The sequence below is a fragment of the Idiotropiscis lumnitzeri genome, chromosome 6, assembly GCF_059441095.1.
Source record: "Idiotropiscis lumnitzeri isolate Australia: NSW breed Sydney's pygmy pipehorse chromosome 6, RoL_Ilum_1.0, whole genome shotgun sequence".
Classification (NCBI taxonomy): Eukaryota; Metazoa; Chordata; class Actinopteri; order Syngnathiformes; family Syngnathidae; genus Idiotropiscis; species Idiotropiscis lumnitzeri.
Genome location: NC_142396.1, coordinates 23,905,216 through 23,922,715, shown reverse-complemented (window position 1 = coordinate 23,922,715; position 17,500 = coordinate 23,905,216). Strand labels below are relative to the sequence as shown.

The following is a 17,500-nucleotide window of genomic DNA, read 5'->3' as shown; positions in this document are numbered from 1 at the left end:
ATCCTGGCCTTCATTCCCCAGCAAGCTGACTGGAGACCGACGGGTGCCCCTAGGACTCTTTGGCTTGACGTATTAGCTCAGGATCGTAAGGCCCGCAATGTGACCCTGGCACAAATTCAACCCCTTGCCCACAATCGACCCAGATGGAGCGATGGCGCTTAGGCGACCTTCTACGCATGCGCAACTCTCATTGCACAGGGTCACAGAGCACATTTCGACCCTGCTAATAGATCTACCTACGTAGCGGCCATGTTGGCAGGGGCGATGTTTTCCCACCAAATGTCATTAATACTAGAGCATCGACAATACGTCCTAATTTGTCCATTTCTCATTTCTCTTTTTATGAGGTATACGTTTGTGTGAAAGCTGAAGCTAGTGCTATGGTTACAAATAAAGTTAATTTAAATATAATTGAATTAAAATTATTCGATACATTGTCGTACTGTAATTGTGTGGCATTGTGCTCAACCGTTTGTGAATAATGAGACAGAATGTGTGCTCTTTCAGATTTAATGCCGTCCACATGTAATTTACCGCGCTGACGTTTTTGCCCTTACTATCTTAGTGTAGCCGGAAGCACGCAAGTTTAAAGGGGCGTGTCACATCTACGTTAGTTTATATCTATGATGAACATGATGCTGACGACAATAATGGCAGCTCCTTTTGTCGTGGTGCTTGATTTGTCGACTTAGACTTTAGAATAAAACTGTGGCTATAACTTTGTGTTTTGCTTTTGTATACAAAGTCGCCAATTGAGGCAGAAATGAAGGCATTCGGTGGACGAACTGAATTGACCACTGGAGGTTTTGACTGCGTGGAGAGTCAAGAGTACGACTATCATCAAGAGATAGCAAGGTAGCACCCAACTCGGGGGGGGGGGGTGTGCTGGAGCCTATCCCCGGTTATCTTCGGGCAGTAGGCGAGGGACACCCTGAACTGGTTGCCAGCCAATTGCAGGGCACACAGAGACGAACAAACAGCCGCACTCACACTCATACCTATTTAATTTAATTAAATTACATTTTTCCCACAAACAGAGCAGGAAAAATGTTTCTCCCAGTATGCGTTCTTACGCGTGCTATTAAGTGTCTCTTTCTAGAGAATCTTTCACCACAAACTGAGCAGGCAAATGTTTTTTCTCCATTGTGTGTTCTTGTATGTGTATGTGTGGATATGTATATGTAATCCTTCTTGATAGCCCTAATTGTGTTCGTGCAAGACAAGTGCTGAACTAAAACTGTGCTGAAAAGTGTTTTCTGCCAAGCAAGGTCACAATCCTAAAATGGGAGACTCAAGTCCAGTCTGACTTGAGTCAAGTCGTGTTGAGTCCCCCACCTCAGCTTTTTTGTTTGTCTTAAACTTTTTTTTTCTTCCAGGTCAAGCTATGCTGATATGCTGTATGATCACGACAGGGTGAGTATTGGGGGGAAATTAAACATATACTTGTGCAAGGAAGTAAAAAGGTACTTTACAAGGTACATTTTTGAGAACTTAGCATTTCAGTGGCATTGGTGTGTCATTTGTTGAACCACTGTTTTATGTGATCCAACTTTTATAGATGTTAATCTATGTGCACATGCTTTCGGGTTCTTTTAAAAATTTTTAGGGGACTACTTCTTCTGATGTTGCTGCTGCTGATAATCATATTGCACACCTTCACCACAAAGCAGATATGCTTGCTTGTTTCTAGAATAAAAAGTACTTCCAGGGCATCCGGGCAGCTGTGGCTCATGTCCAGGCTAAGGGTGAGAATGTCATTGTCCTGGACATTGGAACAGGAACTGGCTTATTATCCATGATGGCTGTTAGTGCTGGAGCTGACTTCTGCTATGCTGTGGAGGTAATTTTCGACCATTTTTCTTAACCTTAAAGGGCAACTCAAGGCAAAAAAATCATTTCAATAATATTTTCTGTGTGACCCCCCTAGTCTATATCAGAGGTATTCAATTAAAAGTCACAGAGGTCCACTTCCAATTAAAAGGTTCAAACCAAAGTCAAACGTCCCATAATCTCTAGCCTATGTTTACATTTTTCATTAGTTTCAATATTTACTCATTTTCAACAGAGCACACTCATATACTAAATATTTGGCAATGTTCCCATTAAACACCTTTGCCAGTCAAACAAATATAAGGCGTATATTTCACACACAAGAAAATGTGGCTCCAGGAACTTAAGGGTGCCACTTCCAGAAAAAACAGTAAAATATCTCCTGCAGAAATATATCAAGTGCTAAGCATTGAGTTAACATCTTTTACCTTTTTTTCTTAAATCAAAGAGTTATTAGCCTAAAAAAAACGGAAAGCCTAATATTCCAAATAAAACAGGTCAACATGTTGAGTACTCAATCAATAAAAATTGCTGTCCTCATAAAAAACTAATTCAAAATGAGCTTTGACACCACCTTTTCTTTTGAATATTTTTTACTTCTCGTAATGAGAAAAATGAGTTTGTGACCGCCCTGCCAGTGACTTTAATCTGGGTTGGAATGGAGTCAGGACCATTGGGATTTGGCAGATTATTTCACACATCTGGGTTTTGTGTTTTCCTTTAAATAATGTTTGTGCAACCACATTTAAGCACTCCTTCACAACTTCCCCGTCACTGAATGTTTTTTTATGTTTCCCTAAAATCCATGATACTTCTAGTGAACATTCGTTTGCATGCCACTGGGTTGTAAACGAAAATGTAAAAATCTGTTGTACTGCACTCGAAGTTCGATGTTTTTGCGTGCGCTCACCTCAAACTTCAGCGGATAACTTTGCACAAAAGGGCGGTGCTTTGTTTTGTAGGGGCGCTTCGCAATGTTGCGACGGTTTCTGAGCATATGATGCACACTGGTTTTGAATCGGCTGCAGCCAGAACGAAACTAAATTTCTCCGTCCATTCATTTAAAACAACACGCATCGACCTTGCTAACTTTTTAGCAAGGTATAGTGTCAGCAGCACTCTCTTCCGGTCTGCTGCGCAATTGGCAGTGGATCGTAAACAAAAGATTTGATTGGCTCAAATCAGTGAGGCCTTTTCGGTATTAACTAGAATTGCTGCGACAACGTTTGCGAATGCACCCTGAAAAAATGTTATCATAGATTGGCAATGGGTCCGGTCCGAACCATCTGTCGGTCCGGATATATATATATATATATATATATATATATATATATATATCTATATATATATATATATATATATATATATATATATATATATATCTATATCTCTATATCTATATATCTATATATATATATATATATATATATATATATATATATATATATATATATCGGAGCCAAAGTCACGGACATAGCTAACATCCTGCCAGATGTTCTTCTCTCTCTTCCACCATCCGTATCCCGGCTCGTTGTCCACGTGGGGACGAATGAAACAGTGCGCCGACAATCGGAGCAAACCAAGCGAGATTTTAATGTCCTCTTCGTCCTGCTAAAAACTTGTGGTCTGTCGGTCTGGATAAGTGGCTATCCCCCCGGCAGCGAGCGCTTCAGTCGTCTTTTAAGCCTGAACACATGGCTCATACGCACTTGCAGACATTTCGTTTTTGCTTTTATTGACAATTTTAACCTATTTTGGAACCGTCGTTCCTTTTACCAACCAGACGGTTTTCACCCGAGCTTCCTGGGTAGCTCGATTTTAGCAGCTAACATTCATTATGCAATTGTCAATCATGCTCCCAGCTGACTCCTATGGACAAATCACTCCGCCTGTGTTCCCATCCCAAGCTCTAACACAAACCATTGCAATAACAAACTCACTACACCCACCTACAGGCCAATCTTAGTTTATTTCAATAGCACTCCCAACAGGCCCCCACTATCATTACCACTCACGTCGGACATTTTCTCAATTCAAACCATCACTCGCAGATGCTTCCCTCCCACACACAAACAAAGTGGTTTTAACAGTGACAATCTTTTACATGTTAACATTTCAAATCCATGTGACCATGAGCGCAGGTCCAGCACAAACATTAACCTGGCTGTGCTGAACGTGCGCTCCCTTTTAAACAAAACTTTTATCATAAACGACCTGATTTTAGACAACAACCTTGAAGGTATTCTTTTATCTGAAACATGTCTAGGTACAGATGCTCCAGTTGCTCTCACCGAGGCTTGCCCACCAAATTTTTTATTTTCGACCAGAGACTGTAAAAGAGTTGGCGGGACTGCGTCAATTATAAAAACTTCTCTTATTTCAAAGGAAACTATTTTTAACAGGTATTTATCTTTTGAAACCCATGCCTTTGTTTTTAGCAATCCCTCTATTCTCTGCGTCACACTTTATAGACCTCATCGCTCTACTTCTTTTATTAGTGAGTTTTCAGAGTTCTTATCGATTTTACATTCCACTTATAACAGAATTTTAATAACTGGCGATTTTATTGTGCACGTTGACAATATCTCTGACCCACTGTCCAGAGAATTTTTAAACCTTTTAAACTATTTTGATATTAAACAGCATGTCGCGCAGCCAACTCACAACAGAGGACACCCCCTGGACCTGGTCATAACCTACGGCCTGTCCATTGGTGTGTCCTCTGTTGTTGACCTGGCTGTGTCATACCACTACTGTGTATATTTTACCATCGCCAGTTTTAATCAAGAAGCAGCCCCGGTGAGAACAGTGAGAAAACGCTACCTAACTTCTGAGGTGGCTGCAAATTTTATTGAGATTTTAAAGGGCACTCCTGCTGACATTTTACCTGCACCTTGTGATTTTATTGTTGATAATTTTAACAGGGTTTTAAAATCAACAGTAGACTATGTTGCTCCACTTTTAACAAAAAACATAAAAATCAAGACGATACCCCCGTGGAGAAATGATTTAAATAAGGAATCAAAAAGAAAATGCAGGAGTGCAGAAAGGAGGTTGAGAGAGCAACCTTACAGTTCATTATCAAATATTATGTCAACAACTCAAATCCTTCAATAAAACAGTCAAACTGGCAAGAATGTCTTACTTCTCAAATCTCATTACAATTAATAAAAACAACCCTAGATATCTCTTCTCCACCTACGATCTTTTAACCAGCTCTGATCTTAAAAAGTCCTCACAGACAGCGACAGACGCTCTCTGCGAGGACTTTGCAGACCATTTCAGAAGTAAAATCGATGACATAAGATCCAGTCTTTTAGCTCATCAAAATGTAACTTCTATTAACGCTGGACAGTCATTTTTACCAGAGGAAACACTGGAAAGTTTTGCCCTGGTTGATGCAAGGACACTTGGTCGAGTTTTCTCCCAGGTAAATCAAACAACCTGTCTTTTAGATCCAATTCCCACATCACTTTTAAAAGCTTTTTATGGATTTTTTGAGGAAAAGATTTTAAATATAGTTAATTGCTCTCTTCAGACGGCTGTCTTCCCCACTGCGTTTGAAACGGCGGTGGTGAAGCCCCTTCTGAAGAAGAGCAATTCAGACCCCAGTGTTTTAAATAATTACAGACCTGTATCCAACTTACCGTTTTTAAGTAAGATTTTCGAAACAAATGTTTTTCTACAGTTAAATTATTTTTTAAATACAAATAATGTTTTAGAGAAATTTCAATCTGGTTTTAGAATGAACCACAGTACAGAGACAGCTCTTTTAAGGATTTTAAATGATTTCAGGTGTTTTGCAGATGCAACTCACAGTTTTGGTGCTACTGGATTTAAGTGCCGCGTTTGAAACATAGTGGGCATCTCTGGTACTGCTTTTAACTGGTTTTATTCCTATCTCACAGACAGACCTTTCTTTGTAAGTATGGATACCTGTTCCTCCAAAACCCATGAAATTAAATGTGGGGTTCCCCTAGGTTCAATTTTAGGCCCAATACTTTTTAATCTGCACATGCTTCCTCTTGGCGATGTCATTAGGAGACACCGCATCAGCTTCCACAGCTACGCTGATGACACACAGCTGTATATTGCCGTGTCTCCGGATGACACAAAGCCTATCGATACCCTTTTAAATTGCATTTTGGATATTAAGTCATGGATGGCAGAGAATTTCCTACAGCTCAATCAGGACAAAACAGAGGTTTTAGTGGTCGGTCCTGAAGGTCAGAGAGAAAAACTTTTACCAAAACTACAAGATTATAAATCATCACAATTTGTGAAGAACCCGGGCGTCATTTTTGACTCTGAGCTCAGTTTTATTCCTCATATTAAAAATGTAACCAAGATTGGTTTTTATCACCTTGAGAATATCGCCAGAGTCCGCCCGTTTCTCTATCAGGCTAACACGGAGGTGCTGATGCATGCTTTTATTTCCTGCCGCCTAGATTATTGTAATGCCCTGCTCTCTGGTATTCCCAAAAAGTGTATTTCTAGGCTACAACTACTTCAGAATTCAGCCGCACGGGTGCTGACGAGGACCAGAGGGTGGGCACATATTACACCAGTTTTAAAATCGCTGCATTGGCTCCCCGTATGTTTCAGGATTGATTTTAAGGTGCTTCTATTAGTTTTTAAATGCCTTAACGGTCTTGGGCCATCTTATTTATCCGACCTTCTTTTCTCGTATCAACCCTCCTGAGGTCCTCTGGCACTGGCCTGTTAATTATTCCTAGGGTGAGGACTGGAACACATGGCGAGGCTGCATTTAGCCATTCTGGTCCTCGTCTATGGAATAGCCTGCCGTAGGACATCAGGTCCGCAGAGACTGTTGATATTTTTAAAAGGAGGCTCAAGACTCAACTTTTTAGTTTGGCTTTTAAATAATTTATCTTAGTCTTTTAATTCAGGACAGTCATTTTATCTATTATCATTGTCTTTCATTTTTAGCTTCTTTGTCTTTTAGTATCATAATTTTTCTTATATATTTTAGCTTTGTCTTTTTACATTATTGTCTTTTAATTTTTAGCTTCTTTTTCTTTTTGCATTATTTTCTTTTATATATTTTAGCTCCAGTGTTTCCTCAAGGGGGGCCTCCGTGCTGGGAGGTGTGGCTGGCCTTCTCACAGGGGTTTCATCCCGGAGGCTCCTTAGGCCCTGCGGACCGGGGCCCTCTGCACTATATGTAGGGCCTACCCCGGTCAGTCTGGGCCAGGGGTCTGTGTGTTGCCGGAGCTCCCGGTGGCCGTGGGCCGTCATCCATCTCAGCGCGGATGACCTACCCTGGGTACATTTTCTCATATGGTTTCTCTGTGCCTTGCCATGTCTTTCTGTCTTTCTACTAAGATGGTTTATTAAGTTGTGTGAATGCCAGTGTTCTGTGTGTATGCGAGTTCAGGCGTGTATGTGGATGTGTCTTTTATGTTGGGTAGGTGGAATGGGTTTTAGTTTTTTGTTGTAATTTGGATGTTTTTATTGTACAGCACTTTGAGCTGCATTTTATGTATGAAAAGTGATCTATAAATAAAATTTGATTGATTTATATATGTATATATATGTGTATGTATGTATGTATTTATGTATGTACGTATGTACATATGTACGTACGTACGTATGTCATCAGCATCACAGTCATCGATTTCTTGTGTCTGGAGGAGGTTAGCTCTTCACGCAGCTTCTCCTGTAGCTGGTGAGTCCAATTTGGGAGAGGCAGACACGGCCGCAGACGGCGCAAGTGTGGGCTGGAAAGGGTGCTGGTGTAGTCATGATGGCTTTTTGCTTCCTCAACTTCCTTTTTGTTTCTCTGTGTAGAGCCAGAGCGGTTTTGTGGGTCTGCAGTCCATTTCGTAAAGCTTCTTTCCTTTTCTGACGGTCCAGTGCGACGTCTTCCCATGTGGCTGGATTGATGTTGAAGGATTTGAGGGCATGCTTGCAGACATCCTTGTATCGGAGCAGGGGGCGGCCTACCCGCCTCTTCCCTGACTGTAGCTCAGCATAAAGAGTGTCTTTTGGCATGCGGCCATCGTCCATGCGACGGACGTGGCCCAGCCAGCGGAGACGCCTTTGTTTCAACAGGGAGTACATGGTGGGGAGCTGTGCTCTCTCTCCAGGATAGCGCTGTCTGTGACCCTGTCCTGCCAGGTGACACCCAGTATCCATCTCAGACAACGCAAATGGTCAGAGTTTAGCCTCCTGTCATGGTTTGCATGGGGAGTCCAGGCTTCGCTGCCATACAAGAGAGTACTGACAACGCAGGCTCTATACACTTGTACCTTGGTATGGATGGTGAGCCTGCTGTTCTCCCATACTCGAGATGTTAACTTCCCAAAAGTGGAAGCTGCTTTCCCAATCCGACTACTGACCTCAGCATCGAGTGACAGATTGCTGGTGATGGTGGACCCGAGATAGGTAAAGCTACTCACAGCTTCCAGTGAGTAGTTGTTGATGGTGATGGAGGGTGGGGCTGTAGTCCTCTGGCCCATTGTCTTGGTTTTGTTTAGACTGATGGTGAGGTTGAAATCTTGACATGCTTGGCTGGAGAATCTGCAAGTGTTCCTCGGTGTGTGTTGCCAATGCTGCATCATCGGCAAACAACATATCCCGGATGGTTAATGGTCTGACCTTTGTTTTTGCTTTCAGTTGGGAGAGATTGAAAAGTTTGCCGTCTGTCCTGGTGTGTAGGTAAACTCCCTCAGTTGATGTTCCAAAGGCTTGGCGCAGGAGGTGAGAGAAAAATATCCCAAACAGAGTGGGTGCCAGCACACTACCCTGTTTGACACCACAACAGATGATGAAGGGTTCAGAGGTGCACCCATCGAACTGGACAGGACCTTTCATATCTGTGTGGAAAGACTGAGGGATGCTGAGGAGTCTAGGTGGGAAGTCGATCCGTTCCACCAGTTGGAAGAGTCCACTCCTGCTCACCAGGTCGAAGACCTTGGTTAGGTCGACGAAGGCCATATACAGAGGTTTACGTTGCTCTCTGCACTTCTCCTGCAGCTGTCTCAGGGTGTAAATCATGTCAAGAGTTGAACCACCTGCTCTGAACCCTGCCTGTGACGCTGGGTAGAGCTTCTCTGCGAGGACTTGGAGTCTATTTAGTGCAACTCGAGCAAAGAGCTTGCCGGTGATGCTAAGTAGCGAGATGCCGCGGTAGTTGTTACAGTCACTCCTGTCTTCCTTGTTCTAATACAAGGTGGCAATGTTTGCATTCCTCATGTCCTGTGGGACAGAGCCTTCTCTCCAGCACAGGCATACAAGCCTATGTCTATGCAGAAGGGCAGGCTTCCCGCACTTAAGAACTTCAGCGGTTATACCATCAACTCCTGGAGCTTTCCCACTGGTCAGGCTGTTGATGGCTTTACTTAGCTCCTCGGACGTTGGTTCCATGTCGAGCTCTTCCATGACTGGTAGGCGTCCTACAAGCCTGAGGGCTGCATCAGAGACACTATTGTCCCTGGCGTACAGCTCTGAGTTGTGTTCCACCCATCGGTCCAGCTGTTTAGAGGGGTCAGCGATGGTTTCTCCTGAGGCTGATTTCAGTGGGACGATTGTGCGGGGTGATGGTCCGAGGGCCTTTTTTTAATGCCGTCGAACATGAGTCTGATGTTGCCTGTGTCAACAGCTGATTGTATATCGGTGCAGAGCTGAAGCCAGTAGTCGTTGGCACAGCGTCGAGAGGCTTCTCTGAGCTTCCTCCTAGAGGATCGGAGGGCCTGTAGAGTTTGCGTGTTTGGAGTGAACTTGTAATTTGTGAGGGCGATACGTTTTTCCTCAAGAATTGGTGCCAATGTTGTTTGGTTGGAATCGAACCAGTCATTTGGCTTACCCTGCTTTTTGCCAAACACTGTCAGGGCTGTGTTGTAAATGGCATCCCTCAAGCCATCCCAGTATTGCTGGGCAGAGCAGTACAGGGGTGGGTCGGGGAGAGAATCCTCAAGGGCATGGAGGAAGGCTCGAGCTTTGGTTGGGTTGTATGTACTGCTGCTGTTGTTGTTGTTGTTGTTGTTGTTGTGCAACAAGATAATTCGGGTCAATGCTGTGGAGGTTGGGGTTGTGATACATCTGGCAGATCAGTCATTGAAGTCCATCGCTCCCATATGAGAAGCGTTAGAGCAGGGTCTTTCGCCATAGTATCGGGGGGGGGGGGTTCAGCAGGCGGCCTGTCGATGCGCGTGCAATCATAAATGACATGCTCGACAGTTTCATCGCCCAAGCCGCATTTTCTGAAGATTGTGTCCGTAGCTCGGTCGATCTTTGCGAGCCAATATTTTAGGCTGGGGTGGTGGCCAGATCGGAGGCGGCTAAGTGTCACCTGGTCCCTCCTCTCGAGGTGTTTATTTTCTCTCCTCTATCACCGTAGATCCGCTGGATGTGTTCATGGGACGCCGGGCCGCCTCTTGTTGCTCTCCGAATGGTTGCTTTAGCGGAGTCATAATGGTGGTCGACTGTGGTTTGATCAGCGTCCGTCCCCTGTCTCGCCTGGACGTCTGCTAACTCATTTCCGACTATACCACAGTGGCTTGGGCACCACGTGAAGGTCACTTGGCATCCTCGCTCCGAGAGCATGATAAAGCTTGAAGGATGATCTATTCATCGTTGTCTTTGCACGTCGGGATGGGTGCGCTGACTGGATGTGAGTCAGAGCTTAGAGGCTGTCGCTACAATTCTGGCTTTTTGGACATGTCCTTCGGCCTGTATGAATTGGAGCGCCTTAACTATTGCTTTGATCTCTGCTTGGAAGGATAAGCACCATCTGCCGGTGGGGATGGCGAAGGAGCGGAGGACTTGGGGGTCTCTGTGGTGGTCGGTGGTTACGACAATTCCACCACCGCCTGTTGCGGTAACGCTCGTTGCTGATCCATCAGTATAGAGGACCAGGTCGAAGGTGTTCCAGCCTTTCTCGAGCCATTGTAGGGCCCACTTCTTATCGGCTTACGCATCTCCAGACTTGCTGCCGGAGATCTCGAAGATGTGTCCACCTGTCTCCAACCACTGAGGGAGAAGTTCTGGCTGTTAGGGGGGGCGGCAGGTATTTCCGAAGATGGACTCCCAGATCTCTCCTGCCTTTTTCCGCCAGCTGGGCTTTTTCGTGCGTTGAGTGACTTTTTGAGCTGCTACTTGGTGGCGTGGGTTTTCTGGGTCGAGGCGTTTTGACTTTTCTAGAGCTATCACACCAAGCTGAGTTGTCCTCGTAGCTAGCTTCGGTAGATCCGCTTCTGCTCGGATCGCCTCCACCGGGGTGGTTTTGACCTGGCCAGCAATTGCTCGGCCCGCGAAACGTTGGTAGGCTTCCAGCTTCTCCATCGTTGACGGCGACACCCATGGAAGCCAGGCCGATGCAGCGTATTCGACGGATGCCCTGCCGGTTGCTATGTAGGTGGCTCTGAGGGTACGTTTATCATTCCCCCACTCTGTAGTCGCCAGGCATTTCAGAGCCCCTGCCTGCCTGCGTAGCTTCCCGCCGATGGTCGCTGCATGGTGGGTGAAGGTCAACTGGCGGTCATAGATGATGGCGAGGAACTTCGGGTGTGGGTTGTACTTTCGCTGTTGGTCGTTCAGCTTTAGGTTGGGGCGCCAGCTTGCCTCGTGGGTGTTGGTGGAGAAGAAGGAGCATTCCGATTTTTGGGCTGAAATCTCCATTTTCCACTTTTTACTCCATTCTGCTATATGGTTTAAGGTTGATTGGAGGCGTTGTTCAGCGAGTCGTAGGCTCGGGGCCTCGCTCCACACTGCCACATCGTCGGCAAAGAGGCTGATTTGGTGGGTGTCGAGGCCGGTGGTGAGGTCGTTTATGTAGAAGAGGAACAGGTGTGGCGACAGCACCGACCCCTGCGGGACTCCTTGCTTCAGGACGACGGTCTTGCTCTTTTCCCCGTCAAATGTCACCCAGGTGAGTCTGTTGGAGAACCAGGCCTCTATCCACCGCACCATTTTAGTTGTAACCTCAGCTTGTTGCATCTTGAGAAGGAGCGCGTCCTGCCACACCTTATCATAGGCTCTGGAGTAGTCAATCAGCGACAGCACCGTTCTCTGCATTGGCGACCGCTGGCATCCATCGCTGAGCTCTTGGGAGAGTCGGAGCAACTGATCTTCAGTACTGCGGCCAGTCCGGAAACCAGCTTGGAATGGATTAAGGATGTTGTGGTGCTCTGCCCAGTAGCGTAGCCGGTTTGTCACAAGGCGCTCCATAACCTTCCCTATTGTCGAGGTGAGAGAGATCGGCCTGTAGTTGTCCAGCCGCTGGGCATCTTTGCCCGCTTTAAGCACAGGGCGAACGTCGGCAACTCTCCACGCCTGGGGTATCCTCGTGGTTGCCCACGATTGGTTGCAGATTCGTAATAGGGTAGTAACGGCTATGGGGCCTATGTGATGGAGGAACCTGGGATGGATCTTATCGGGTCCAGGGGCTTTGGATGGCTTGAGGCTCCTCAGCACTGCTTGGATCTCGCTTAAAGTGAAGTCTCCATATGCTTCTGAGTCCACCGGATTAGATCGTCAGCGACCATTGAGAATCTTTTCAGGCCGCAGTCCGGTTTGTTAATCTTCAACCAGCTCACTCCCCGATACAGTTTGACAAATGCATTCGCCTTCTGCTTCGGGCTGACATAATCTATGGCATTTTCGGAGATAATACGGGCAGTGTCAGAAGCTCTATTTGTAGTGAGGTTTCGGAGAATAGACCACATCTCTTTAGTCCCCTTCCCTGCATCACTTTCCTTTCCCATATTTCCTTTTTCCGCTCCCGGACCAGCGTTTTCACCTGAGCATCATAATCTTTATGAGCGGTGGAGTGGATGCCTGAGTTTGCTCGCGCTGCGTCTCTTGCAATCTCATCTTGGGAAATCTCTGTTGTCCTCCAGCTTTCACCTGACGTGCCGACGGCTTTGACCCCGACATGGCGTTTGGCTGCAGCTAGGAGGGTGGAGCAGAAATCTTCATAGGTTGTAGTGACGGAGTCGTCTTGTGTGGCTTCGTGCTGTGCTAGTCTTTCGTCAAGGTCAGTTTTAAACGCTTGAAGATCGCCCTTTTTCCAGTCCCATACCAGCCGTTTTGAGCCATTTCTTTGTTGGGATGGGAGGTGCTCCGTCGTGATGAGGGGTTTGTGGTCTGATGAGAGGGAGTCAAGTGGAGACCAGTCACAACGGTGGAGTTGACCAGTGTGTGCGATGGTGACATCTGGAGATGAGACATGGCCCGTGGCTGGATCTTGGCGTGTGGCGAGGTTGGTATTGTTAAGGAAGCCACCCTCTGCATCCATGATGATTTCCGCCAACTGGTCCCATCGATCATCAGGGCGGGCACTTCGGTCCCATATCTCATCATGGGCATTCATGTCCGCACAGATTATTTCATTTTCGGTTATCACTGGTTGGAAGGCGGCCATGGAGAAGCCAACTCTTTGCAGGAAATATGAGTTCTCTGGATACCAATTAGAGATGGTTATCGTCCGCTGGTTTAGAACAGGAATCTGAACAGAGAGTCTCTCAAGGGCATCGTCATTATCATCATCTATAGGGCGTTGTTTGTAGGGCAGGGTCTTCTTCACGAACGTCAGTAGGCCTCCGCCCCGGGCTTCCCCTTGGACTGGTCTATCTCTGCGGATGGTGTTATAATTGCGCAGGATTGGGGTCTTATCGTGCGGGAGGAGGCGACTTTCTTGGATGACGATAATATCAGCGTTGTAGTTCTCAGCCAAGTCTTTGAGAAGTTGTAATTCTCTGTAGACACCGTTAGCGTTCCACTGCAGAATGATAAGTTGTGGTTGGCTGACCCCGGCCGAGGTCTTATCAAGTGTCGGTTTGCAATGGTCTACTGGGTCCTTCCGTGCTCCTAGTGGTCGACACCTGGCGCAGCGCCACTCAGGTGTTTGGAGGTACACATTTGCCTGGCTTCTCATGGGGGCCATGCATATAATGTGGAAGGGGCTTCTGCACACAAGTCTCCTGTGCAGTCCGTGCACCGTGTGCCTTCAAGCTGGGCTTGGGGATCAGCTCGAGTGAGGTTAGAAGTAGTGGTATTTTCATCGGTGGTCGGAGAAGGGGATAGGTGTGGGGGCGCGTGATCATCTACTTGTATGGCTGGACCAGGGCAGCAGCTCCACACTCGGCGTCCATCTCTGACCGCCTCTCTCTGGGCTCGCGGGAGTCCGGTGCAGACAAGGTGGTATTCAGTGCCACAATCACTGCACCGGGCTCTTGGTGCGTTTTTTCTGATGGCCTGCTTGCACTTGGCGCACGGCAGCAAGACTTTCGTCGCAGGGGTTTGGTGGTTATTGGTGTTGGATGGCTGATGTTCGTCACTGTCATTATCACTCACTTCGTCATCGTTGGGCATAGTCGTTGGGATGCAGCATATCCAGGATAGTGCTCCTTGTTTTACTCGTTCTCAAGCCGATCGCATTAGTTGTGAGCATCCAAGATGAGTCTGGCGGTTGCAGGAGTTACAGGTGAGTCTGTTTTGACCGGCCCGGAATCCCCCCTGCATCTGGTGCATCGGTGGGCTAATGGCTGCGGTGGTCTACATCTGTGACATCGGTAGTCGTCGGCCTTTCGGCGTTTGGCCACCTCCGACCTCGAGAGTCCGCTGCATTTGTGGTGGTTGGTCACACTGGTTGCATCGTAGCGCCTTCGATGTGTCCCTTGCCCCGCATTCTCTGCAGGGTTGCGCAGGACCCGGGTCAAGTTCCACATCTCCAGCACGCAGGAGATTGATTTACATGGTCCTAGAGGGTGACAGTCTGGGAACGAGGGCCGGGGGACCCATACCTTGGGAAAGACCGTTTTTTCTCGTTGTTGCCAGGAACTCTCCGTTGGGCCCAACACCTCGTGAAGGTGGTTCCTGTAGTTGGGCTACTGCTGCTGTCGATGCGGGGGCTCCTTTGGGTTTGGATCTGTACAGGTTTTTTGCTTGTAGCTTGACTCTACAGAGCACAAGCGAATGATCTGTGTCGCAGACTGCACTGTGAAGGCTGCATGTTTGAAGGATGCTTCTGAGATCAGGCGTGCGTGTTATGATCAAGTCTAACTGTTGCCAGTGACCTGAGCGTGGGTGTCTCCATGAGACTTTGTGGATGGGTTTGGACGAAAAGTAAGTATTGGTGATGCAGAGGTGATGGTATGTGCAAAACTCCAGAAGGCGCTGCCTGTTTTCGTTCAGTTTACCGATACCATGATGTCCGGCAGAGAGCCAGGATTCTCTCTGAGCCGCCTGTGGGTGGTACCACTGCTCCCGGGAGTGTGGTCCTGATAGCAAACCCTACTCCATATTCCCTGGTTTCCTCAGGGGGTTTCCCCCCACCAGAAAAAGGTGTAATCCTTTTCCTTGAGGGAGCCAGATCCATGAAGTCGTGTTTCCTGGAGGATCGAGATGTCAATTCTGCGCTTCAGAAGTTCGTTGTTTACGACTTCAGTTTTACGGACATCACTGACCTCTTGTAGGTTGTTGCCAAACCCGGGTGTCATGGTTCTGACATTCCAACACCCCAGGCATAATGCTGGAATCTTATGTGGGTTATTTGTGTTGCTCGGTGCGTGAATTTACAGCCTGCTTGTTGGGGTGAATCCCTAAGCTCCGTGCACCCGGTGGAGCAGGCAGGCTGTGGCGGGATAGCACCTTATTGGCTGGGGGCTGTCCAGCTTGAGGCGGGCGGTAGCTGTCCAATGAGACCAAACATCTCTCCCACCGCCAGAGGTAGCCCCTGGCGCCCATACTCTACGCCAATTGAGAAGGACATATAACCGGTAACTGCTTACCTCCCGTGTTGTGTCTCCACCAGTCAGTGGAGCTGGAGTGTCCTCTCCAGTGTACAAGAAGCCTGGGCAAAATTGTTATGGAAGTCTTGCGTTTCCCAGGTAGCAGGGCTCCCCTCTCGGCCTTCCTGTTGTTATCCAAAGGAAGGGAAAGCCGCTACGTTTGGCAGCAGGTTGGCTGCAGGAGTTGCCAGAACACTGCTTTGTTGCAAGCGTCTGCCTAATGGAGTCCAAGCCGGGTTTTCTGTCGGTTTGCTCCCTTAGCCTTTTCCGTCCATACAATGCCCACAAGGCAGCGGGGTGCTATTTAACCCATAGCTGGGACAGTGGTTATTGGACGCCAGGGCGTGTCCACGACATGCATACGCGTCAGAGAGCCTGCACATGTGTGTATATATATATATATATATATATATATATATATATATATATATATATATATATATATATATATATATATACATATGTGTATGTATGCATATATATATATATATATACATATGTGTATGTATATATATATACATATATATATATATATACATATGTGTATGTATATCTATATATATATATATATACATATGTGTATGTATATATATATATATATATATATATACATATGTGTATGTATATATATATACATATATATATATATATATACATATGTGTATGTATATCTATATATATATGTGTATGTATATATATATATATATATATATATATATGTGTATGTATATATGTGTGTATATATATATATATATATATATATATATATATATATATACATTAGATTATTCCATTCATCTTTATCAGTCTCATGGTGCTGCAATTGTCATCATTTACTGTCATCCAATGTTCCCTCTAATTTTCCATGAGTCTCACCACAGTGCGCAACATCAGACATGCTCATGGCGGCCAGACCAATGTAGATGTTACAAAAACATTCGAATCATCTACATCTGAAAATAGAACAAATCATTGAATAGAGTTTTGTGATAAAATCAGCCCTACATAAGGAATAAAAATAAATAATATAATAAAAATAAAGTCATAATTAAGTCTGAATGGAATCATATTCAATATGGCCCCACATTATCCACTCATTAATAACTAAAATCATGCCATTTAATAAAACACAAAAAATTCTAAGTCACCTGACCTCTAAAACACGCCAAACAGCCCCGTTTGAGGGGCTCGTAAACTCAGCCCATATTTGGACTTCCTGAATAGAGCTGTATGTGTGTCACCTGCAGCAGTACATCAGTGTTGAGTGTGAGTCTGTGTGTGCGCATCAAACTATAGTAAAACAATTGAGTGTGCGCCCTCAGCCGCACTATCAATCAATCAAATTTTATTTATATAGCACTTGTCATACATAAAATGCAGCTCAAAGTGCTGTACAATAAAAACATCCAAATTACAACAAAAAACTAAAACCCATTCCACCCACCCAACATAAACACAAGACACATCCACATACACGCCTGAACTCGCATACACACAGAACACTCGCATTCACACAACTTAATAAACCATCTTAGTAGAAAGACATGGCAAGGCACAGTGAAACCATATGAGAAAATGTACCCAGGGTAGGTCATCCGTGCTGAGAGGGATGGAAGCCCTCGGCCGCAGGGAGCTCCGCCAACACACAGACCCCCGGCCCAGACTGACTGGGGTAGACCCTACACATAGTGCAGAGGGCCCTGGTCCGCTGGGCCAAAGCAGCCTCCAGGATGAAGTTCCCTGTGAGAAGGCCAGCCACACCTCCCAGCGCGGAGGCCCCCCTTGAGGAAACACTGGAGCTAAAATATATAGAAGAAAATGATAATGCTAAAAGAAAAAGAAGCTAAAAATTAAAAGACAATAACAAAACGACGGAGCTAAAATATATTAAAAGAAATGATGATACTAAAAGACAA

At 45.9% G+C, this 17,500-nt stretch overlaps 1 protein-coding gene across 2 annotated transcripts in view; it reads left to right on the top strand.

The window, feature by feature from the left end:
- Nucleotides 1-633: 633 nt before the first annotated feature.
- The window catches only part of prmt7 (protein arginine methyltransferase 7), a 41,445-nt gene continuing 24,578 nt past the window's right edge, over nucleotides 634-17,500 (top strand). The window contains exons 1-3 of one of the 2 annotated variants that reach the window (XM_088297698.1): nucleotides 634-855; nucleotides 1,377-1,413; nucleotides 1,691-1,840. In XM_088297698.1, coding sequence (XP_088153824.1) covers nucleotides 764-855; nucleotides 1,377-1,413; nucleotides 1,691-1,840 — 279 coding nt within the window. In that variant the 5' untranslated portion in view covers nucleotides 634-763. Of the gene's footprint in view, nucleotides 856-1,376; nucleotides 1,414-1,690; nucleotides 1,841-6,900; nucleotides 7,118-17,500 lie in introns of those variants that run through there. The other variant, XM_088297699.1, reaches the window with a different exon arrangement.